Source organism: Salvelinus alpinus, chromosome 2 (genome assembly GCF_045679555.1).
Source record: "Salvelinus alpinus chromosome 2, SLU_Salpinus.1, whole genome shotgun sequence".
In the NCBI taxonomy this organism is placed as follows: Eukaryota; Metazoa; Chordata; class Actinopteri; order Salmoniformes; family Salmonidae; genus Salvelinus; species Salvelinus alpinus.
The window spans coordinates 37,872,367-37,897,171 of NC_092087.1; the positions used below are offsets into that span (position 1 = coordinate 37,872,367).

Below are 24,805 nucleotides of genomic sequence, written 5' to 3' on the forward strand. Positions count from 1 at the left end.
ATCCAGGACCTCTATACCAGGCGGTGTCAGAGCAAGGCCCTAAAAATGGTCAAATACTCCAGCCACCCAATTCATAGACTTATCTCTGCTACCGCATGGCAAGCGGTACCGATGCACCAAGGCTAGAACCAACAGGACCCTGAACAGCCTCTACCCCCAAGCCATAAGACTGCTAAATAGTTATTTAAATAGTTAACCAAATAGCTACTCGGACTATCTGCATTGACACTTTTTGCACCAACTTTTTTGACTGATAAAATGTACTGCTGCTACTGTTTATTATCTGTCCATTTATTCCTAGTTATATGTACATATCTACCTCAATTACTTCTTACCCCTGGGACATTGCTATACACACAGTGTACCGAGTCAAAGTTATCGTTGTGTATTTATTATAGCGTGTTTTACTTTTCTATTATTTCTCTATTTTCTTTCTCTCTGCATTATTGGAAAGAGCTAACAAGTAAGCATTTCACTGTTAGTCTACACCGGTTGTTTACAATGCATGTGACAAATACAATTTTATTTAGATTTGATTGCCTCAGTACAAATAAGTGGCTTATTATGTATCTCAGATGTTTGATGAATGAGAAACATAGTGTATGAGTTACATATGGTGTTATACACTGTATAGTGTATATGTTAAGCAGTGTGGAGCCAGAATAATTTCAGTGTGCCACTGGGAAGGCCCAGGGCTGACAGATTACTACCATACCCTGCCAGGGGCACAGGAGCAAGCTGCAGCTTACTTTTGAGGGGAAATAATAACACTCATCTCCATTGACAGAGATCTGTTTGGTTGGGCATTGTTCGATGGTCCTGCTATTCAATAATACAACAATAACACACTGAGGGTGGAAGGTACATTTATTAAGTAGCAATTTTTCTCACGTTTGGAAGCGATAGCGAGACTGCTACAACCTACTGCATGTGGCCAGCACTCTGTGTTCCTGTGTATGCGTGTGTCTATATCTGTCTGTCTGTCACTGTGTGTTAGTGTTGCACGGTATACCGGTACCAAGGTAATATCACGGTACTAAAACGTCATGACACTTATGATACCAACATTTTAGAATACCGTAGTACCGTTTCATATGATACTACAAAATATATTTAGGCTCAACCAAACTAAAGATCCCGCTGGTGCCTCTTATAAAATGTTAATACAGTTTTGTTTATAAATTCTGTTGAATATTTTTAAGCAAACTAGTCTCTTGTAAGTGTCGGTCCAATAATGTCCACTTCACTTTTAATGTGCATATATCACGTGTAAGAGCTGTAATCAGCCAGCAGGCAGCTGCCTCCCTTTCCAGCCATAACTCACCTGCTTCTCTCCATCTGCTCTTCCTGCACATCTATTCCTCAATCAGTTTTTATAATTGGTCCATGACATTGGTCCATGACAGCACACGGGGATGTATTCCCTGATGAGTCTTCTGTTGTTACATTTGTACATTTGATACACTGGAGCAGCATGCAGAGCTGATATAACCAATAGCACAGGCCAGTCGGAGTAGGCTTTGCAAGTTCGCTGTCACGCAGCCTCCAAGTGCCAGGGAGGACAAATAGAGTACCGCTGCGCAACAGGTATGCTTGCAGCTTCACAGCAAAGAAAACGTCTTGTCTCTAGCTCAAACAGTAAAAAAAAATATGACCCATATTACTGGAGCTACATTTTTTGCGCGCATTTTATACAATAGCGCAAACCATGTCACAGGCCATTTTAAACGAATTATGGGTCACTAAGTATTGGTTTGATAAACAACATTGTTCTGTCATGTTACCTAGCTAATAACCTGCTAACTTGACAGTAGGTCTAGGCAAATTTAATTGGCACAAGAAGAAAGGAAATGTGTCTGCTTCACTACTCATTGCATGGGCTTCAAAAGGTACTGTAGGATTCATATAGGCTGAATGGATGCCTAAACTATATCAAAAATCCCTCTTTCTGGTGCTCCTTAAATTCTGTTTGGTGCCTAACGTTTTTAATGTTGGGAGCAGCGTGTGTATGTTTTTGTGGGAGAGAGAATGGTGTGTGTGTTTATGAGAGAGAGGGAAACAGAGATTGTGTGAGGGAGGGACAGTCTGGGTGGTTCTGTTTACTGAAGAGTAAAGGTTTCATGCAGTGTTTTTCCCTTCCTGCCACAATGACATTCAGATCATTATGAATATGCAGTGCATTCGGAAAGCATTCAGACCCCTTGAAATGTTCCTCTTTTTTTTTGTGTTACAGCCTAATTCTAAAATGCATTAAATATTTTTTCCCTCATCAATCTACACACAATACCCCACAATGACAAAGCAAAGTATTCAGACCCTTTACTCAGTACTTTGTTGAAGCACATTTGGCAGCGATTACACCCTTGAGTCTTCTTGGGTATGACGCCACAAGCTTGGCACACCTGCATTTGGAGAGTTTATCCCATTCTTCTCTGCAGATCCTCTCAGGCTCTGTCAGGTTGGATGAGGAGCATCACTGCACAGCTATTTTCAGGTCTCTCCAGAGACGTTTGATCGGGTTTAAGTCTGGGCTCTGGCTGGGGCACTCAAGGAGACTTGTCCCGAAGCCACTCCTGCGTTGTCTTGGCTGTGTGCTTAGGGTCGTTGTCCTGTTGGAAGGTGAACCTTCGCCCCAGTCTGAGGTCCTGAGCGCTCTGCAGCAGGTTTTCATCAAGGATCTCTCTGTACTTTGCTCTGTTCATCTTTCCATTGATCCTGACTAGTCTCCCAGTCCCTGCAGCTGAAAAATATACCCACATTATGATGCTGCCACCACCATGCTTCACCGTAGGGATGGTGCCAGGTTTCCTTCAGACATGACGCTTGGTATTCAGGCCAAAGAGTTCAATCTTGGTTTCATCAGACCAGAGAATATTGTTGTTTTCTCGTGGTCTGAGTACTTTAAGTGCCTTTTGGCAAACAGCAAGCGGGCTGCCATGTACCTTTTACTGAGAAGTGGCTTCCGTCTGGCCACTCAACCATAAAGGGATGATTGGTGGAGTGCTGCAGAGATGGTTGTCCTTCTGGAAGGTTCTCCCATCTCCACAGATGAACTCTGGAGCTCTCTCAGAGTGACCATTGGGTTCTTGGTCACCTCCCTGACCAAGGCCCTTCTCCCTCAATTGCTCAGTTTGGTCGGGTGGCCAGCTCTAGGAAGAGTCTTGGTGGTTCCAAACTTCTTCCATTTAAGAATGATGGAGGTTACTGTGTTCTTGGGGACCTTCAATGCTGCAAACATTTTTTGGTACCCTTCCCCAGATCTGTGCCTCGACACAATCCTGTCTCGGTGCTCTACGGACAATTCCTTCAACCTCACGGCTTGGTTTTTGCTCTGACATGCACTGTCAACCGTGGGACCATATATAGACAGGTGTGTGCCTTTCCAAATCATGTCCAATCAATTGAATTTACCACAGGTGGACTCCAATCAAGTTGTAGAAACATCTCAAGGTGTTGTATTGAGTAGAAAATGTTTTGTGTAGCACGTACATTAAGAAAACGTGAACAAGAGTCGGGGGACGGGACGAACAGGACTCTAGGACACTCCAAATGTTTTCCCTGTGGTATCGCGATACTACTTGGGCGGGCCGGCCCTGGCCTGACTGATCACAGTTATCACAGCACACCAGCTATTTATAGAAAACCCCTCGGTGCGTCACATCAATATTTCAATATCCCTCTTTCTCAAAGTTAGCTCCACCAAGCTATTTCTAGTTCCTCCCACCTTTCATCCTCCTCTTGCTATCACAGCACTTTAACTAACAAACTCTTTCTCTCCCTCTGTCCGGTAAAGCAAACACAATCTGGCTCAGTTTCCTCCTGCTGGGTAAAGTCTATTACACCTTAGAGTTATTCCCCAAAGAGAAACTGAAACACCCCAGCAAACCTAAACGTTTCCCTCCTCTTCATGGTGTAATGTCTGCTGCAGTGACAGTCCCTGATGCTTAATCACTTCAGCACATCTCCAGCACATATCCACTCCCTCAGGTGCACTTTCAAACAGCCCCTCCAGATAGAGGCCTTCTCAGATATACAGTAACACAGTTATCAGGGGACCTTATGGTCTTCCTGGCAATTCTCTCCGCCAGAGTTAGTCCTTAGCCATACGAGGGCCTCTCCACATAATGAAGCAGGATCAACGATGCACCCCTGTTGCACTCCCACTGTTTTGATCCAATCTGAATGTGAGAGCCACTCCTCCTCTCTTGGGTTGTGGCCTGATTCACTTCACAGCTCTCAGCTTTTTCTGCTAAACTGCTACAAGGACTAAAGTGAGTGCACCACTTTGGTGGAATGGACTGGAATGACTAAGCACTCTGAACTATTAACGCACACTGCAGTGTTTCAGAATCTAAGACTTTGCACCAGTGCAAATGCAAACACAAGAGTGAGAATACACTCAGAGTCCAGTGATGCTGCTAAACTAAACTATTTCCATGCCAATCCCTCACCAGGAGTAATCATTCAGATTCACTGAAGAACAAAACAGGGATCCACTGTCAACTGAGTCAATATCGCACACATCCATTGTAGACAATAATACACAACGCAGTGCTGAAGTCAATAGAGAAAAGGCTTTCAGAAAACAATTCTGAACTCCCACTGACAACAGATCAATGGTGGAAGTGCACCACAGAGATGACTTACTGTAAGTTGAATGCATCTCGTCGATCTTCCCCACACTTTGATTCTTTGAGAAGTCCATGGCCTGCAACATAGTTGGACAAACAAAAAAAACATGTACTGTAGAGTGATCTTTTGCGTTTCAAGAACACACTAGACAATGTTATTTACAAGGGACAACGCCTTTATTGAACATGTTGTCATGTTGGGAACAACAAAAAGTATCCGGGGGTGCTGTGGCACAAGTCAGAGATGCTTTGATCAGGTATTGGTACGTACACGTTTGGTTTTCCCCTGAAGTTGGTTCCTGGCCTTCTCGTTGGCCTCCACTTCATTGGCAATGTCTGTGGCTGTTGACAGAAAATGAAAAGAGACCTTTATGACCCTCCGGATCACAAGCATGGCTTGTTGTGTGAACTGTTGTTTTCAACACATTAAGGTCTCCGCCCCTGAGACCACTGCTGAGGAAATAAAGCACAGCCAGAGAAACAAAACAAAAAACAGGAAACGATCAAGTGGTTCAAATTTTTGTTTGTGATTTGCACACAAACAAGGAAAGAAGTAGGCATAGCTCAGAGCTAAACTCTGTCCACCGAGTTTAAAAAGATAAAGTAGTGTGTCGTTTACAGCCTTTATCCTCCGACATCTTATGCCCAACTACTAACTGAAAAGAGCTAAGAGGTAGGAGGACACACCATTATACATCTAGCATGATCATGTATCAAGGTCACTTACTGACATTCTTATAGCATGTACAAGTAATATACACCCTAAAGATATCATAGAAGCATGACAAAAGCAAAGGCAAGAAAAAAATACTCGCTAGAGCTGAAATGATTTAAGTGTTGATAACAGTAGATTCTCAAATCATGTGCTAGGCTCAGAACAGGCCTTGGTGTTTGATTGAAACACTGCATCTCATCAGAGATGGGGTGTGTTCTAGGGATGGCCATGGTTATAATATTCTTGAATTATTTCTAAATGAAATTCAAATATCCATGTGACATTGTTACATACAAGGATATACCATGACATTTCAAATTCATAAATTAATAAAACCAAATGTTTGAATGTATTTCTTCATGACGTGCAACAATCACAGATGTCTATGTCTTACAAGTTGACATCACAGTATAGCACAGTAGAGCGCAGTGCAGTCCAGCACAGTGCAGTACAGTAGAGTACAGTACAGTAGAGTACAGTACAGAAGAATAGAGTTCAGTACAGTTCAGTACAATACAGTAAATTACACTGTACTCTAGTCTAGTGTAATCTACTGCAGGGTTTCCCAAACTCGGTCTTGGCAGAAGCTAATGGGTATCCATAATAAATACAAATACTACACAGCTGATTCAAATAACCAACTCATCATTAAGCTTGGATTATTTTAATCAGCTGTGTAGTGCTACGGCAAAAACCAAAACGTGCATCCAGGGGGGTCCCAGGACCGAGAACAGTACTGACCTAAACTCTACTTTTCTTTACTGTACTGCTATACGGTATTGTATTGTACTGTAATGTACAGTACAATAAAGAAAAGTAGAGTATAGGTCAGTACTAGGGATTCATATTTTGCCGAAATCTAAGAAGTTTCAATATAAGGAACAATTCCCGGGAAATACCTCAAAAATCTGAAGTGCCCATTTAAAACCAAGAAGTCTAGATTTTGCTCGCCTGAAGAAGAGAATACTGTGATAAATTGCAGGCCACACTACTTGCCTAGAAATTTCTCAGCTATACTTTTCGTGGCTGTTTATTTACCACCACAGACAGATGCTGGCACTAAGACCGCACTTAGTCAGCTGTATAAGGAAATAAGCAAACAGGAAACCACTCACCCAGAGGCGGCGCTCCTAGTGGCCGGAGACTTTAATGCAGAGAAACTTAAATCAGTTCTACCAAATTTCCATCAACATGTTAAATGTGCAACCAGAAGGAAAAACATTCTAGATCACCTTTACTCCACACACAGAGACGCGTACAAAGCTCTCCCTCGCCCTCCATTTGGCAAATCCGACCACAACTCTATCCTCCTGATTCCGGCTTACAAGCAAAAATTAAAGCAGGAAACACCAATGACTCGGTCTATAAAAAAGTGGTCAGATGAAGCAGATGCTAAACTACAGGACTGTTTTGCTATCACAGACTGGAACATGTTCCGGGATCCGATGGCATTGAGGAGTACACCATATCAGTCACTGGCTTTATCAGTAAGTGCATCGAGGACGTCGTCCCCACAGTGACTGTACATACATATCCCAACCAGAAGCCATGGATTACAGGCAACATTCGCACTGAGCTAAAGGGTAGAGCTGCCGCTTTCAAGGTGCGGGACTCTAACCCGGAAGCTTACAAGAAATCCTGCTATTCCCTGCGACGAACCATCAAACAGGAAAAGCGTCAATACAGGGCTAAGATTGAATCATACTACACCGGCTCCGACGCTCGTCTTATGTGGCAGGGCTTGCAAACTATTACAGACTACAAAGGGAAGCCCAGCCGCGAGCTGCCCAGTGACACGAGCCTACCAGACGAGCTAAATCACTTCTATGCTCGCTTTGAGGCAAGCAACACTGAGGCATGCATGAGAGCATCAGCTGTTCCGGACGACTGTGTGATCACGCTCTCCGTTGCCAACTTGAGAAAGACCTTTAAACAGGTCAACATACACAAGGCTGCTGGGCCAGACGGATTACCAGGACATGTGCCCCGGGCATATGCTGACCAACTGGCAGGTGTCTTCATTGACATTTTCAACATGTCCCTGATTAAGTCTGTAATACCAACATGTTTCGAGCAGACCACCATAGTCCCTGTGCTCAAGAACACAAAGGCAACCTGGCTAAATGACTACAGACCTGTAGCACTCACGTCCGTAGCCATGAAGTGCTTTGAAAGGTTGGTAATGGCTCACATCAACACCATTATCCCAGAAACCCTAGACCCACTCCAATTTGCATACCGCCCGAACAGATCCACAGATGATGCAATCTCTATTGCACTCCACACTGCCCTTTCCCACCTGGACAAAAGGAACACCTAAGTGAGAATGCTATTCCTTGACTACAGCTCAGCGTTCAACGTCATAGTACCCTCAAAGCTCATTACTAAGCTAAGGATCCTGGGACTAAACACCTCCCTCTGCAACTGGATCCTGGACTTCCTGACGGGCCACAACCAGGTGGTGAGGGTAGGTAGCAACACATCTGCCAAGCTGATCCTCAACACTGGAGCTCCCCAGGGGTGCGTGCTCAGTCCCCTCCTGTACTCCCTGTTCACCCACGACTGCATGGCCAGGCATGACTCCAACACCATCATTAAGTTTGCAGACGACACAAGAGTGGTAGGCCTGATCACCGACAACGACGAGACAGCCTATAGGGAGGAAGTCAGAGACCTTGCCGGGTGGTGCCGGAATAACAAACTATCCCTCAACGTAACCAAGACTAAGGAAATTATTGTGGACTACAGGAAAAGGAGGAACGAGCACGCCTCCATTCTCATTGACGGAGCTGTAGTGGAGCAGGTTGAGAGCTTCAAGTTCCTTGGTATCCACATCAACAACAAACTAGAATGGTCCAAACACACCAAGACAGTCGTGAAGAGGGCACGACAAAGCCTATTTCCCCTCAGGAAACTAAAAAGATTTGGCATGGGTCCTGAGATCCTCAAAAGGTTCTACAGCTCCAACATTGAGAGCATCCTGACTGGTTGCATCACTGCCTGGTATGGCAATTGCTCGGCCTCTAACCGCAAGGCACTACAGAGGGTAGTGCGTACGGCCCAGTACATCACTGGGGCTAAACTGCCTGCCATCCAGGACCTTTACACCAGGCAGTGTCAGAGGAAGGCCCTAAAAATTGTCAAAGACCCCAGCCACCCCAGTCATAGACTGTTCTCTCTACTACTGCATGGCAAGCGGTACCGGAGTGTCAAGCCTAGGACAAAAAGGCTTCTCAACAGTTTTTACCCACAAGCCATAAGACTCCTGAACAGGTAATGAAATGGCTACCTGGACTATTTGCATTGTGTGCCCCCCCCCCAACCCCTCTTTTTACGCTGCTGCTACTCTCCGTTTATCATATATGCATAGTCACTTTAACTATACATTCATGTACATACTACCTCAAATTGGGCCGACCAACCAGTGCTCCCGCACATTGGCTAACCGGGCTATCTGCAGTGTCCCACCCACCACCCGCCAACCCCTCTTTTACGCTACGGCTACTCTCTGTTCATCATATATGCATAGTCACTTTAACCATATCTACATACTACCTCAATCAGCCTGACTAACCGGTGTCTGTATGTAGCCTCGCTACTGTATATAGCCTGTCTTTTTACTGTTGTTTTATTTCTTTACCTACCTATTGTTCACCTAATACCTTTTTTGCACTATTGGTTAGAGCCTGTAAGTAAGCATTTCACTGTAAGGTCTACTACACCTGTTGTATTCAGCGCATGTCACAATTGATTTAATTTGGTCACTGTGCCAGGGTTCTCCCAAAATAAGACTGTCACATTTTTTTTCTTTATTTAACTAGGCAAGTCAGTTAAGAACAAATTCTTATTTTCAATGACGGCCGAGGAACAGTGGGTTAACTGCCTTGTTCAGGGGCAGAACGACAAGTTTTTACCTTGTCAGCTCTGGGATTCGATCTTGCAACCTTTCGGTTACTAGTCCAACGCTCTAACAACTAGGCTACTTGCCGGCTTGGCTGCACCACTATGTAAAGATTTCACAGCAAGTGAAACTGATGTTAAGTAATGATAGAGTAACTTTGCTCGCCAATGACTGTTGTTAATTGCGAAACAGTTCGTTCATAAATTCTGAGAGTTATCCTCAATTAATTCAGCACATTTCAGCAGTAGGCATAGGCTCTCTCGAAAGAGCCCGCGTTCAGGACACACAGACGACACCCTCAATAGGCTATAGCATTGTCGATTGATAAACCTTGTAACGGCAGTCAAACAAAAGTCAAATTACCAAAGTTGTAAGCTTGCTAGATAACCTCCAACTAATGACAGAATATCTCCTATTTGTCAAAATCGAGTTGATGATTATACAGATAGCAGATCAGTTCATGAATAACGGTCAGATGTAGAGAGGAAATGTTTTAAATATGAAGGTATCTTAACGGAGACCAACTCTGTTTAAAAAAATTACCATAGTGGCAGACGGCAGGGAGAGGTGAGGGGAGTGGTGATTGAAGGGAGATACCTGGCAGCCCACTGGCTCCACCCCTGAACCTTATATGGACTTCCTGTCCCAACGAGGCGAGCCTGTGGGTCATTAAGGCAGGGAGTGCTTGGGGATAAAAGAGGAAGCGGCCTGCACAAAGGGGCAGAGAACAGAGAGGGAGTGTGAGAAGAGAGAGAAATAGCTGTCTGATTACCGGGAGACCCATAGGGCGGCACACAATTGGCCCAGCGTCATCCAGGATAGGGGAGGGTTTGGCCGGCAGGGATATTCTTGACCCATCGCACTCTAGTGACTCTTGTGGCTGGCCGGGTGCAGTGCACCCTGACACAGTCGCCAGGTGTAAGGTGTTTCCTCCGACACATTGGTGCAGCTGCCTTAAGTGGGCATTGTGTCAAGAAGCAGTGCGGCTCGGCTGGGTTGTGTTTCGGAGGACGCACGGCTCTCGACCTTATACAAGCAGACTTGTATAACATGCTAGCAAAATCAATCACTGTAATCAGCTAATATATGAGCAAACTAGAATAAAAATAATTAGCACTGAGCTAACAATTCCCAAGCCTAATTGTTACCACATATCCAAACAGAGATTCAGTAAAAACAAAAATCTGATATTGATTGATTTACCTAGATAATTCCCCCACTCTTGTCTCGCTGTCACAGTCAAAACAGTGCTGAAATTATAATCTAGGTAAGCACACACACAACTATTGCTTTAAATTAGCATAACAGTTGGATATGACTTTGGGAGTTTCATTATAAGCAAGAATTTGATACATTCCTTAAATTGCATTAGTCTACATTATTTAAATAATTTCATAATTCAGTGGATCATAACTAAGGTGAGCTGTCTAGGCCCAATGGCTGTTTCCTAGTCTCCTCACTCCGCTTACGCCCACCTCCGCCACTTTAAATCAATATAGCGTACTGTTTTCTAGAAATCTGGCTTGTTTTCAGGTTCGCCTCATTTCATTTCTGTGATGTCAAACCAGGCAAGGCCTCGGGCTTCAGCTCACCGGAGTTGGGTCTGAACGGGATCGCACTTCCAGTTCTGATGAGAAGTCTAAACTGCATTTGGGTCTTGTGTGCAGTCCGGCAGTATCAATTACGTGCTTTGAATTTATACCGACTTTGTGTGACGTAAATACACTAGGCTAAAGATTTCCATGTGACAATCTGTTTGAATAATGGGCTATTTAATGTTTTACAATCAGCTGCTGTGCATGTGTATTTTGTGGAATTACACTAGTGCAAAATTGGGGAATATTTTTGTAATTTTCTGGGTCTTGTCATTTTATGTCCCGGGATCCCGGTTACCGGTGTAAATCCCTAGTCAGTACAATACAGTACAGTAGAGTTTTAATCAAACAAAATGTTATTGGTCACATACAGTTGAAGTCGGAAGTATACATACACTTATGTTGGAGTCATTAAAACTTGTTTTTCAACCACTCCACAAATTTCTTGTTGACAAACTATAGTTTTGGCAAGTCGGTTAGGACATCTACTTTGTGCATGACACAAGTAATTTCTCCAACAATTGTTTACAGACAGATTATATCACTTAATCACAATTCCAGTGGGTCAGAAGTTTACATACACTAAGTTGACTATGCCTTTAAACAGCTTGGAAAATTCCAGAAAGTTATGTCATGGCTTTAGAAGCTTCTGGCTAATTGACATCATTTGAGTCAATTGGAGGTGTACCTGTGGATGTATTTCAAGGCCTACCTTCAAAAAGAAATCAGCCAAATATCTCAGAAAAAAATTGTAGACCTCCACAAGTCTGGTTCGTCCTTGGGAGCAATTTCCAAACGCCTGAAGGTACTACGTTCATCTGTACAAACAATAGTATGCAAGAATAAACACCATGGGACCACGCAGCCGTCATACCTCTCAGGAATGAGACACATTCTGTCTCCTAGAATGGATTGTACTTTGGTGCGAAAAGTGCAAATCAATCCCACAACAGCAGCAAAGAACCTTGTGAAGATGCTGGAGGAAACAGGTACAAAAGTATCTATATCCACAGTAAAACGAGTCCTATATCGACATAACCTGAAAGGTCGCTCAGCAAGGAAGAAGTCACTGCTCCAAAACAGCCATAAAAAAGCCAGACTATGGTTTGCAACTCCACATGAGGACAATATCATACTTTTTGGAGAAATGTCATCTGGTCTGATGAAACAAAAACAGAACTGTTTGGCCATAATGACCATTGTTATGTTTGGAGGAAAAAGAGGGAGGTTTGTAAGCCGAAGAACACCATCCCAACCGTGAAGCCCGGGGGTGGCAGCATCATGTTTGTGGGAGTGCTTTGCTGCAGGAGGGACTGGTGCACTTCAAAATAGATGGCTACATGAGGAAGGAAAATGATATGGATATATTGAAGCAACATCTCAAGACATCAGTCAGGAAGTTAAAGCTTGTTCACAAATGGGTCAGGAATTGTGAAAAACAGAGTTTAAATGTATTTGGCCAAGTGTAACAGTATAACTTTAGACCGTCCCCTCGCCCCGACACGGGCGCGAACCAGGGACCCTCTGCACACATCAACAACAGTCACCCACGAAGCGTCGTTACCCATCGCTCCACAAAAGCCGCGGCCCTTGCAGAGCAAGGGGAACCACTACTTCGGGGTCTCAAAGCGAGTGACGTAACCGATTGAAACGCTATTAGCGCGGACCATTGCTAACTAGCTAGCCATTTCACATCCGTTACATAAGGTGTATGTAAACTTCCGACTTCAACTGTACGTGTTTATCAGATGCTATTGCGGGTGTAGAGAAATGCTTGTGCTTCTAGTTCCGACAGTGCAGCAATATCTAACAAGTAATATCTAACAATTTCACAACATATACCCAATACACACAAATCTAAGTAAAGGAATGGAATTAAGAATATATAAATATATTGATGAGCAATGTCAGAGCGACAGACTAAGATACAGTAGAATAGTATAAAATACAGTATAGAAATATGAGATGAGTAATGCAAAATATGTAAACATTATAAAAGTGACATTATTAAAGTTACATTAAAAAGTGACTAGAGTGCCATTTATTAAAGTGGCCAACGATTTCAAGTCTGTGTATATAGGCAGCAGCCTCTCTGCGCTAGTGATCGATTTTAACAGTCTGATGGTCTTGAGATTGAAAAACAGCTTCTGTCTCTTGGTCCCAGCTTTGATGCACCTATACTAACCTCGCCTTCTGGATGATAGCGGGGTGAACAGGCAGTGGCCCGGGTGATTGTTGTTCTTGATGATCTTTTTGGCCTTCCTGTGACATAGGGTGCTATAGGTGTCCTGGAGGGCAGGTAGTTTGCCCCCGGTGATGCGTTGTGCAGACCGCAAGACCCTCTGGAGAGTCCTGCGGTTGTGGTGCATTGCAGTTGCCGTACCAGGCGGTGATACAGCCCGACAGAATGCTCTCAGATGTGCATCTGTAAAGGTTTGTGAGGGTTTTAGGTGACAAGCCAAATTTCTTCAGCCTCCTGAGGTTGAAGAGGCATTGCTGCACCTTCTTCACCGTACTGTCTGTGTGGGTGGACCATTTCAGTTTGTCAGTGACGTGTACGCCAAGGAACTTAAAACTTTCCACCTTCACTGCTGTCCCGTCGATGTGGATAGGGGGGTGCTCCCTCTGCTTCTTCCTGAAGTCCACGATCATCTCCTTTGTTTTGTTGACGTTAGTACAGTAGGCTTGGGCGGTATCCAGATTGTCATACTGTTCATGTACCATACAGGGATGTTTGGTAATACTGGCACCTAACACGTTCAAACCCCCCTTAGCCTCTGTAATCCGAAGGTTAGCAATGCTAACAAGTACATGTAAAATCCTATGGAGAATGCTAATGAGTGCATTGCGAACATTTTCAACTGTCTCTGACCTAAACTATTTGCAGGACATACATCCCAGCTCATAAAGTTTTACAAGTAAAAAAAAAAAGTAAAAAAAAGAAAAAAACTCTACTCAGAGTTTGCTGCACGCACAAAACAAATATTAGACAGCATGGCTCTTGCTCCAGGAGGGGATCCTCTGGTGTTAGGCTACCAAACGAAGCTTGATTTTGGAAGAAGCTACCCACTTAGCTAGATAGCTAACTAGCTACTAAATTAACAAACCAAATGCACTACTGCAGAGCATTTAGCACATTTTAGACAGTTAACGTAATAGTTATAAGATATCTAGCTGGCAAACACTTAGTTATGAATTCCATACTTCAACTAGCACGCTCCCGTGGCACATGCTGCAGTGAGTGACTCACAAGGCTCTGGTCTCTCGTCATTGTGTGCTTGTTAACAAACACCACGTGACTCGGAACTACAGGTAAGCTTCATATTGAAAAATGATGTGGTTATCTCCTAACGTATTGCACAAGTTGACTGCAGGTATTTACTTACAATGTAGCTACAAATATATTAATTTATTTAAAAACGTCAAATAAATAGATTTAAATGGTATTGACGGAATTGATTAATCATCCCGTGGCTATTTCCAAATACCCTGGTATACGGTATACCGCCCAAGCCTACAATACAGTAGAGCACACTAGAATAGAGTACAATATAATTAACTATACTGAACTCTACCGTACTGGACTGTAGGGATGGGCATTTGAAATTATTTCACTATTCGAATAATATCATGATTATCCAGATATACACACACATGTATTTACATATACAGTGCATTCGGAAAGTATTCAGACCCCTTGACGTGGTGGCAGCATCCTGCTGTGGGAATGTTTTCAGTGGCAGGTACTGGGAGACTAGTCAGGATTGAGGGAAAGATGAACGGAGCAAAGTACAGAGAGATCCTTGATGAAAACCTGCTCCAAAGTGCTCAGGACCTCAGACTGAGGCGAAGGTTCACCTTCCATCAGGACAACAACCCTAAGCACACAGCCAAGACAACGCAGGAGTGGCTTCGGGACAAGTCTCTGAATGTTCTTGAGAGACCCAGCAAGAGCCCGGACTTGAACCTGATCGAACATCTCTGGAGAGACCTGAAAGTAGCTGTGCAGCGACGTTCCCCATCTAACCTGACAGAGCTTGAGAGGATCTGCAGAGAAGAAGGACAAACTCCCCAAACACAGGTATGCTAAGCTTGTAGCGTCATACCCAAGAAGACTTGAGGCTGTAATCGCTGCCAAATGGTGCTTCAACAAAATACTGAGTAAAGGGTCTGAAACTTATTTTTGCTATGTCATTATGGGGTATTGTGTGTAGATTGATGAGGGAGAAAACGATTTAACCAATTTTATAATAAGGCTGTAGCGTGACAAAATGTGGAAAAAGTCAAGGGGTCTGAAAACTTTCCGAATGCACTGTATGTATTTAGATTTTGTGTAGGCCGGTCTCAAACCAGGTTTAAACACCTTCCAATTAATTTGTCTGTATTTATTTATCTGAATGTATTTTTCAAATCAAAATCAATCGTTATTTATATAGCGCAATCTGTTTCACAGGAAAAAAACAAATAAAAAACAGAAATCTTTACTACAAACATAAGAGGATAAAAAAACAAGACTAAAAAGGCAACCTAAGGAAAAGAAAAGATAAAAAGGCGTGTTTTAAGATCTCTTTAAATATGTTCACAGTTTTGACCCCCCCCCATAGGTTTTCTGGCAGGCTATTCCAGAGACAGAGTAGGTAAAGGCTACCTCTCCATGCCTCTTGGTCCAAGGCTTTGGGATAGTTAAAAGGCCAGTGGCAGAGTATGTGAGGGACCTATTGGGTACATAACTCAAAAGCATGTCTGATTTGTATTGGGGTGCACAATTGTGGATTGATTTAAAAACCAATATAACAATCTTAAAATGTATTCTAAAACTCACTGGCACCCAGTGCAGAGACTTTTAAAATATGGTGAATTGTGTGCTCTCTGTCTGGTCTTGGTCAGTTCCTGTGCTGCAGTATTCTGAATGTTTTGCAGTTGACCAATGGCTTTCTTGGGTAGGCCAGACAGGAGAGCATTACAGTAGTCAAGCCTGCTTGTAATAAAAGCAGAATCTCTCTGTGTCAACCTGAGATAGAAACGTCCGCACACTTATTTATGTATTTAATGCATTAGGGTTATTATTACTGCTTGGATAACCTTATCTACTATTATGTATTGATTTACTTTTCCTTCTTTATGCGGTGCGCACTGCACAGAAACCAAAATAATTTTCACTGTGAATCATTGTAATGTTTATATGTGTCAATTACTCCCGTAAGGGATGGGTTGTCAACTGGCGATTTGACACGAAAATAACATTTCATTAATTCAGTCAGTCTAAGGCTCTATGATTTTTTTAAACCGTCAAACAACAGCTGTTGTGTATATTTTTTGTAATGAATGTCAATCATGAATGACAGCTTCATGAATCGACAATGGCCAGAAACGTCTAAAGCTTTCTAGCAGTTATACAATGATGGCTTTGAATGATGGAAAGTCAATTTATGGTGGTCAGAAAACTGCTCTGGCATTTACTGTCACAATTTTACCATCATCCATGGTTGACTCCCTGCCATCTTCATTATTCTACCACAGTGAAAATGGCACTCTCACCTGATTTCGGTTCCAGGGCGTCACACTGGGCGTTGTAGAAATGTACAAAGTCCTGGTGCCTCCTGACCAGCTGATCTTTGTTACCCTGGACAGAGAGGTGGCACTCCTTCAGCCTCCTCTTCAGCTCCTGCATGGACAGCAGCGTGTACACCAGCTTCCCCATCGGCCTCCTCTTAGCACCTAGGGAGCTGTGGAACATGAAGCCATAAGGAAGATCAGTTTATAACCTACTATAACATGGTCATTATATATTAAGCCTACACAGTTATGAGCTCTGTAGTGAGACAGATATTCAGTGTTACTATTATTCCATGATGAACTACAGTGTGAAGTGTTGTTATTGCAGCTCTCAAGACCTCTGGCTGGCCCAATAAGAGTCCATCATAGGGAGGGCACCACAGAGGAAGACAACATGAATGTTATAGTTAACTTAAGGCCTGATATACAGGGAGGGAGAGGGGCTCTGTAAAAAAATTATATTAGAAGCCGGGAGTCCCTCAGCTACCACTTGTCAGATCAGATGCATATAATTAGAGCCGGGCAACTTGGCAGCAGTGTACAGTATAAAGCCCTTTCCTAGCGCTGACCTCCCTGTAAGGCCAATAAATCAATTGGGGTTTTAGCTGGGCTTTCCAAGTAATTATTTTTCGGTTCACTCTGTTCGGTCCCCTCTCCTACCACATACGTAATCATAATGTAGACTAGACTTTCAAATAAGCTGCTTTTCAGATTGAAAGTCAATGACTATTTCAGAGCCGGATAAGGTTCTGCCCACATGGCATCTTTTCATCACCAAGCCGTGATGCCTGTATTTATTGTACAGTAGCATTGAAAACTCTCCAGCTCCTATGCAGAGCTGTGTGGCAGGTCAAATGTGTTGAAGAGTATAGGAACTTCTGTAATCCATCACTCTGACATCAAGGTCCGCCACACATCAAGGGTTCCATGCTGTCACGCACACTTCGCCTGTTTCTGACGGAGCCCCAGATGTCACAAGCCTACATTAATCATACCGTGGAACCTTGCATTAGATTTAATCAGAAAGGAATATTTTCAGGTTGTAGACATCAATTTCCTTAGAGGAAGGGATATTGTCTCCCCAAACATAAATCTAAACATGATATACAACACAGACAGAGACACATCCAAATAGAAGTAATATACCCCACCTAGAGCTAGCTTTACATCAGGGTTAATCTTGAGTGGCGCAGCAGTCTAAGGCATTGCATCACAGTGCTAGAGGCGTCACTACACACCCGGGTTCGATCCCGGGCTGTATCACAACCGGCTGTGATCGGGAGTCCCATAAGGCGGCACACAATTGGCCCAGCACAGTCCGGGTTAGGGGAGAGTTTGGCCGGGGTAGGCCGTCATTGTAAATAAGAATTTGTTCTTAACTGACTTGCCTAGTTAAATAAAGGTTAAATAAAATAAATAAATAATACAAAATGTTATGAGAATTCTTTAAAGGGATAGTTCACTTTTTTTTTAACGTTTCAGCTTATTCTCTGACTTCATTAGTGTTGTTGTTTCAGGGAAGTCGAAAATAAGTTTAAACTTCCAAAAAGTTATCCACCTCTTGAACCCCTGTGAGATGTGTGTCCACTAGTACCTCCTAAGGCTCTCCTTCTTCTCCCCTCGGGTCAGACAGGTGTCCAGGTGCTTGTTGATGAGCTGTTCAGAGATGCCCACAGAACACACAGGACACTCCACTGCAAAACACACACAGACATAGGATTTAGAGACAAATACACACATAGAAAAGAAGAGACATTGACCATGTTCACATGCACTACAAAATATCCAGTTATTATTTGGGATGCTCAAGTATTCTATTTTTAAGTTGACTCATATAAACATCATATCCCGTTTACAATAACCCAAATAAGCTCGATTCCCTGTTTTGAGAAACCTGAATAAGATGCCTGGTATATGCTAATCTTAGACGGGACACTGTGGCATGTAAACATCTTATCCAGTTAACTGTTTGTTTTTCTCGGTCTGCGTAAGCTCAGTTTCACATAGTATCACCTTTGAAGTTCAGATGGGAACATTAATAGTTAGAATAGTATCTGAAGTCTGGACACTGACTGTAGGCCGCACATGTAACCTTATAATATTAACTCCTGCAGAATTAAATGTTTCTTGCAGTAAAATGACAGACCAAATGTTTGTCATCCAAGACGAACTGAAATACTGTCAGAAACATGTTGGATTGTTTCGCAGCTTTCATTTGCCTGAAACCGGTCAACAGTGATGTCATTTGAAAATGTTGCACGGAAATTGAAAAACGTCTTCACTCCACGAGTGAAGGAGAAAGAAAAGAGATAACTCTATCAATGTCTAGATTGTTGATGCATTCATTAAATCGATCTATAACATTCTGGTGAGCAAGTCATGTATCTATACTGAACAAAAATATAAATGCAACATGCAACAATTTCAAAGATTTTACTGAGTTACAGTTCTTATAAGGAAATCAGTCAATTTATATAGATTCAATAGGCCCTAATCTATTGACTTCACATGAATGGGAATACAGATATGCATCGGTTGGTTACAGATACCTTAAAAAAAAGGTAGGGGCGTGGATCAGAAAACCAGTCAGTGTCTGGTGTGAACACCATTTACGTCATGCAGCACAACATCTTCTTCGCATAGAGTTGATCAGGCTGTTGATTGTGGAATATTGTCCCACTCTTCTTCAATGGCTGTGCAAAGTCCCTGGATATTGGCAGGAACTGGAACATGCTGTCGTACACGTCAATCCAGAGCATCCTAAACATGCTCATTTCTGGTGAGTATGCAGGCCATGGAAGAACTGGAAATGTTTAGCTTCCAAGAATGGTTTACAGATCCTTGCGACATGGGGCCGTGAATTATCATGCTGAAACATGAGGTGATGGCGGCAAATGAATGGCACGACAATGGGCCCCAGGATCTCGTCAAATTGCCATCGATAAATGTAATTGTGTTTGTTGTCCATAGATTATGCCTGCCCATACCATAACTCCACCACCACGGGGCACTCTGTTCACAATGTTGACATCAGAAAACCGCTCGCCCACACGTCTGCCATCTGCCGGGTACAGTTGAAACCGGGATTAATCCGTGAAGAGCACACTTAAACCAGCGTGCCAGTGGCCATCGAAGGTTAAAATTTGGCCACAACGCCAAACTGCAGTCATGTCAAGACCCTGGTGAGGACAACGAGCACGCAGATGAGCTTCCCTGAGACAGTTTCTGACAGCTTGTGCAAAACTTATTTGGTCGTGCAAACCCACAGTTTCATCAGCTGTCCGGATGGCTGGTCTCAGACAATCCCGCAGGTGAAGAAGCCGGATGTGGATGTCCTGGGCTGGCGTGGTTACACGGGGTCTGCGGTTGTGAGGCCGGTTGGACGTACTGCTAAATTCTCTAAAACAACGTTGGAGGCGGCTTATGGTAGAGAAATTAACATTCAATTATCTGGCAACAGCTCTGGTGGACATTCCTGCAGTCAGCATGCCAATTGCACTCTCCTTCAAAACTTGAGACCTCTGTGGCATTGTGTTGTGTGACAAAACTGCACATTTTAGAGTGGCCTTTTATTGACCCCAGCACAAGGTGTACCTGTGTAATGATCATGCTGTTTAATTGGTTTCTTGATATCCCACACCTGTCAGGTAGACAGATTATCTTGGCAAAGGAGAATTGCTCACTAACAGGGATGTTAACACATTTTCGCACAACATTTTTGAGAAATAAGCTTTTTGTGCATATGGAAAATGTCAGGGATCTTTTATTTCAGCTCATGAAACATGGGACCAACACATTACATGTTGCGTTTATATTTTTGTTCAGTATAGTTATAGACAAATTGATTAACAAATAGCCTACCTAATATCGGAAACGATATGCAGAAAAATAAGAATATTCTGTATTTTCATGGTTCAGCAGTGGCGTTTGGTGCCGTTTAAGATGAAGGATGGCATTTAAAAAATAAATAAAAAATTATAAGCATGGCCTATTACAGCATATTGGATGACTGTCATTCATATTCCATTTACCCAGCTTAATGTAACATCGATAGGTTTAGGCTACATGATACTCTAATTTTCCCTATACCCATCATGAGGTTGCTACAACCAAGCCTATGAATGAAAGTTAACAGCGTAGATCAAGAGACATTTGCGTAATCAAGGTGACAGACAGTGACACATTCAATACCGCATTGCACAATTGCCTGCATCTAGCTGATCTAGGGTGTAATCATTAGTACAACAGTTGCAAACAAGAATTTATAATGAACAAATGCAGGTATGTTCATCTCCGTTCCGTTCCATAATTCCTTTTCGCACCTACTTGCTCTCCTACTCTCACCTCTTCCATTTGCTTGTGGACTTCAGTGCACAACGAATACATCAGCTATCTGTGACCAGGTGAAAAAACCTTTCCAAGCCAAACCTTCACATCATAATCGCTACACACACAGCCTACATTGTTGTCACCATATTAGCAGATGTCATACCTAACATAGCTACTAGAACTAAAGCATTAGTAAACCCGCTACAATCATGCAGTACAGTGTACAAGCAGATTAGCAGTTACACCGGCAGGCCCCGGTGGCAATAAATTAATAAAACCAAAACCTACCTGAGTTGTATTTTTCCACTTTCACTTAGCAAGTTAGCTAACATAGCATCCCTCTTGGTTTGAGCCAGGTGTTTGAGCAAGCTAAACTAGCTAGCTGCATTTGCAAACTAAGTGAACGTGGTAAAAAAATACAATGAAATATAGCTAGCTCTCTCTCGCTTCTTCAAACTAGCTTTCCACTGTGTTAACCTACAGAGTACTGTTGAGGCTACTGTTTTAATTATTTGGTGAAGTGAATATATTTAGTATAGTTTTATCTAAAAGGGATAACTTGAATGTTTTATTATTAGACATTTTATGAAATTCACTAAAAAGGATGGTCCTCCCCTTCCTCCTCTGGGGAGCTTCCCCTGAGATACAGGGATACTCAGGAGTGGGATATCAAAGGTGCATGTAGGGCCCTATAAAATATGTTGTTTTCTTTTTTTACTTGATTACATTTTCTTTTTTCCTAAATTTAGTTCTCTCTGTTTAGTTTTCCAGGTATCTGTTTTCCTGTTTTTCGCTCTCAAAAATCACACTTTTTAAAAATAGAAAAACCACTAAATTGGATGTTTCAAGTTCACAACAATGGTTAAACTGGCGACCACTTGAAGTCTGGTAAAAAAAAATATATATTTTAGGTGTAGTTGCACTTATCTAGCAAGAGGCTATTGTTTAACTGTGTTTTTGTAGCGCACATGTGATGGTAGAGTTAAATGTGATGGTAGAGTTAAATACCCACTGGTTTGATGCAAATAATCATGATATCATTCTGCCAGGTAAGCATAGGCTACTTTGTACAGTAGTTAATTAATCTAGAAGATTTTTGGGAAAACCTTTCCATCTACCAGAAGACTTTTCATTAGCATCATCACTAACGACTACACAAAGTGTAAGCGCACCGCACATACAGACGGGGATTTCTCATTGCCTCTTCAAAAAGATGCAGGAAATACAAATCACTGATGAATTCTGTTCAGGTCTCATGATAAACTTGTACAAATTAATAAATGTTCAATACTTTTAGTTGATTCCCTACTAAATTCAATAAAAAAATATATATTATTGAATTCGTTTTAATGTCTGGATTCCGTGATTCTGTCCGTGTACTCCGCATCGCATATTTTATAGGGCCCTAATGCATGTAAACAGTTTATCCTGAATAAGACCTTAACCGGGATATGAGCTATTATTCGGAATACTTTTCATTAGCATCATCATGTAAACGTGGTCATTGTGAAATGGCCACTGTTCCATGTAGCATTGAAATCATCCATCATTTTATATGGACATGAATATTCTATGCAACTAGTACAATGAAAAAAAAGTACAACTAACATTGCTTTCCCATTTTAAGCATAGGCCGATATGCATTAGAAATACTGTGTTTTGGCAGCCAAGTCTTCCTCAAATTCTAAATGTTCTAGTGGAAAATATCATTAGTGTCTCCACACCACACACACACAAGACTTCCTGGAGACTCCTTCCTGCAGACAGGCCTCACCTTTAACTACAGGCTTCATGTCCTGTGATGTGGACGGTGAGTCAGCCAGAGACGACAGCCCTGTCATGGAGATGTCCATCTTCTCAATCTTCACAGACACCAGCACCGGTATCTCCTCCTCCATGGGTTCCTTGTTCACAGAGACCTGATGACCAGGGTCTACTTTCACAGTTTGTGTATGACGTGCTAGCAGGGCCTCTGTAGTGAGAGATGTTGTGGAAGTGATTGGCCCCTTCTGGAAAAAGTGACTGAGGATGGAGCCATCCTTCTTGGGGCCCATGGTCTGTCTGTGTGTTTTACACTTGACAGCAGAGGCTGGGGTCTTCGGGGATAATGGAGGTGAGTCGAAATTAGCTTTTGACAACTGCTGCCTGGGATAAGCAGGCGGGAGAAAAGAACATCAGAACTTTAGTGTGAGACTGAAGAAATACAATGAGTTGGTCACAACAGAGGAACAAGAGGACAGAGCTCACAAATCCTCCAGGTCTAAGTAGTCTGATAAAATGCATTGACTATTCCACACAGATATGCACACCAACCAAAAATGACACACACACACAGTGACAGTGAAACAAAGGCTCACTAAATTACTAAACAAAAACAGTTGTACCTATTGAGGCGCATGCAGACTCTCTAGAGAAGGAAAGGTTTGGGGCCCACTGGAAAGAGGAGAGGGTTATCTGCCAATAAATGCTGCTGACAGTAATGTGAGCCCCTTGACGGAAACTGCACATGTCCAATTATCTCGCACTTTCTTGCGGAGCGAGAACGAGTCGGCCAGTTGGCCACAATCTTGGAAATGTGGAAAGCAAACAAATAGAGCTGGTAGCTGCAGAGCCATTACTGGGCAATAAAGTGGAATCAATGAGGTGTGCAACGCTCTGCTTTCCATATTGAAACCCTTTTATTTGTCTTCGCTCTGAGCATTAGAGCAGGTTACAGCACACGCAAGGCAGCCAGCACCTTCACAGCACACACCATACGGTGTAGGAAAGGCCATAAAACTCCCACTAGGACAGGTGCTCAGCTGCTCCCAGTACCTTACCCCCTGCCACTATTAGTAAATATAAAGCCACAGGTAATATTATGCACATCCAGTCTAAATTAAATGCACTTAATGAAGAGGTGGCAGTGTGGTGGGCAGTAATATTTGACATGTATATACAGTATAGTGTATATGCTCACTCCTTCAAATGCTCTCATGCCATCTGAAAAACACATCTAGTGGCAGTAACACTATCACGTAAAGCAGCCAGGGTATCAGGAGGGCATCTTGTGCTTTGGGAAACCGAAGGCTCCACTCTCAGTGTTTACCCTCTATGCAATTCTAATTAATAAAAACATTTTAAGCTAATTTCCTGCAATTCTACACATTTTGCAATGACTTATGCCATGTTAATAATGATACCGGAGTGAGAGTGACTAACAAAATCAATGGAGGCTCTGAAGATCAGGGCTCCTGGGCACGTACCCTGCATGAAATTAGCTTAAAATGTATTCAGCCATGATTACTACAAGTTTAGATAACTGGCTAGACTAACTTAGCAATCTAAAAAGTATTAGTTGACATGGCTAAGTAAGTGACTGGCAATGACTGACACAAGAGAAAAACTGCTGATGCACAACCAAATTTCGAAATTGCACATTGTGTATACTACTATTCTAACAGTCAATTAAGATCCCGACTGGACATGTCACGCGATCCACCAATAACACTGACGTTTCTTCGGTTTCATGGGAAAAATTCCAACATTTAGCCTAGGCTAATGCATAGGTTTAATAGAGGCTGACAATAAGGCTAAGTATAAATACACACACACAAACATTGTTTTTTCTAACGATATTAGATTGTTAATTTACCCCTTTAAACCAAAGCAGTAGTGTTTTTGTTTAAAAGTATTGATTACCATGTAAGTTTCACTAATACTAAGCCCACCATGACTTGGTAGGTAGCAGATCAAAGTCAGAATTGGAAGAAGTCCCACCCTTATTCAATAGTAGAAATGCCTCTACACAAATCTCACTGCAAGCAATCTTTATGGAGATCATCAAAAAGCCAATACTTGGGTTATGGGAGTTGATAAAACAGCAAGCCGCAACACAAGTAATAAGCATAGAGACTAAATGGGTGCCTTTGTCATTCTTTCATGGCTTCTCTCATTCCAGCATTGGCACGGAGTCAGGAGTCAAACTTTGTAAATACTGCATATGACCAAACTGAATCTCCCCTGGGCTGCCTCACTCAGATCCACTGAGTTACACTCATCCTGCATCTGCTGAACAAAACCCTGGAAGAGTCTGGGC

The 24,805-nt window shown here is 42.6% G+C and overlaps 1 protein-coding gene across 8 annotated transcripts in view; it reads right to left on the reverse strand.

Moving 5' to 3' along the window:
• The window catches only part of LOC139542827 (E3 ubiquitin-protein ligase RAD18-like), a 90,356-nt gene that overhangs the window by 60,516 nt on the left and 5,035 nt on the right, over positions 1–24,805 (reverse strand). For all 8 annotated transcript variants that reach the window (XM_071348746.1, XM_071348738.1, XM_071348729.1 and 5 more), the window contains 5 exons: positions 22,502–22,872; positions 17,993–18,092; positions 16,381–16,568; positions 4,903–4,973; positions 4,648–4,708 (listed from right to left, as the gene is read on the reverse strand). In XM_071348746.1, the coding sequence (XP_071204847.1) occupies positions 4,648–4,708; positions 4,903–4,973; positions 16,381–16,568; positions 17,993–18,092; positions 22,502–22,872 (791 nt within the window). The remainder of the gene's footprint in view (positions 1–4,647; positions 4,709–4,902; positions 4,974–16,380; positions 16,569–17,992; positions 18,093–22,501; positions 22,873–24,805) is intronic.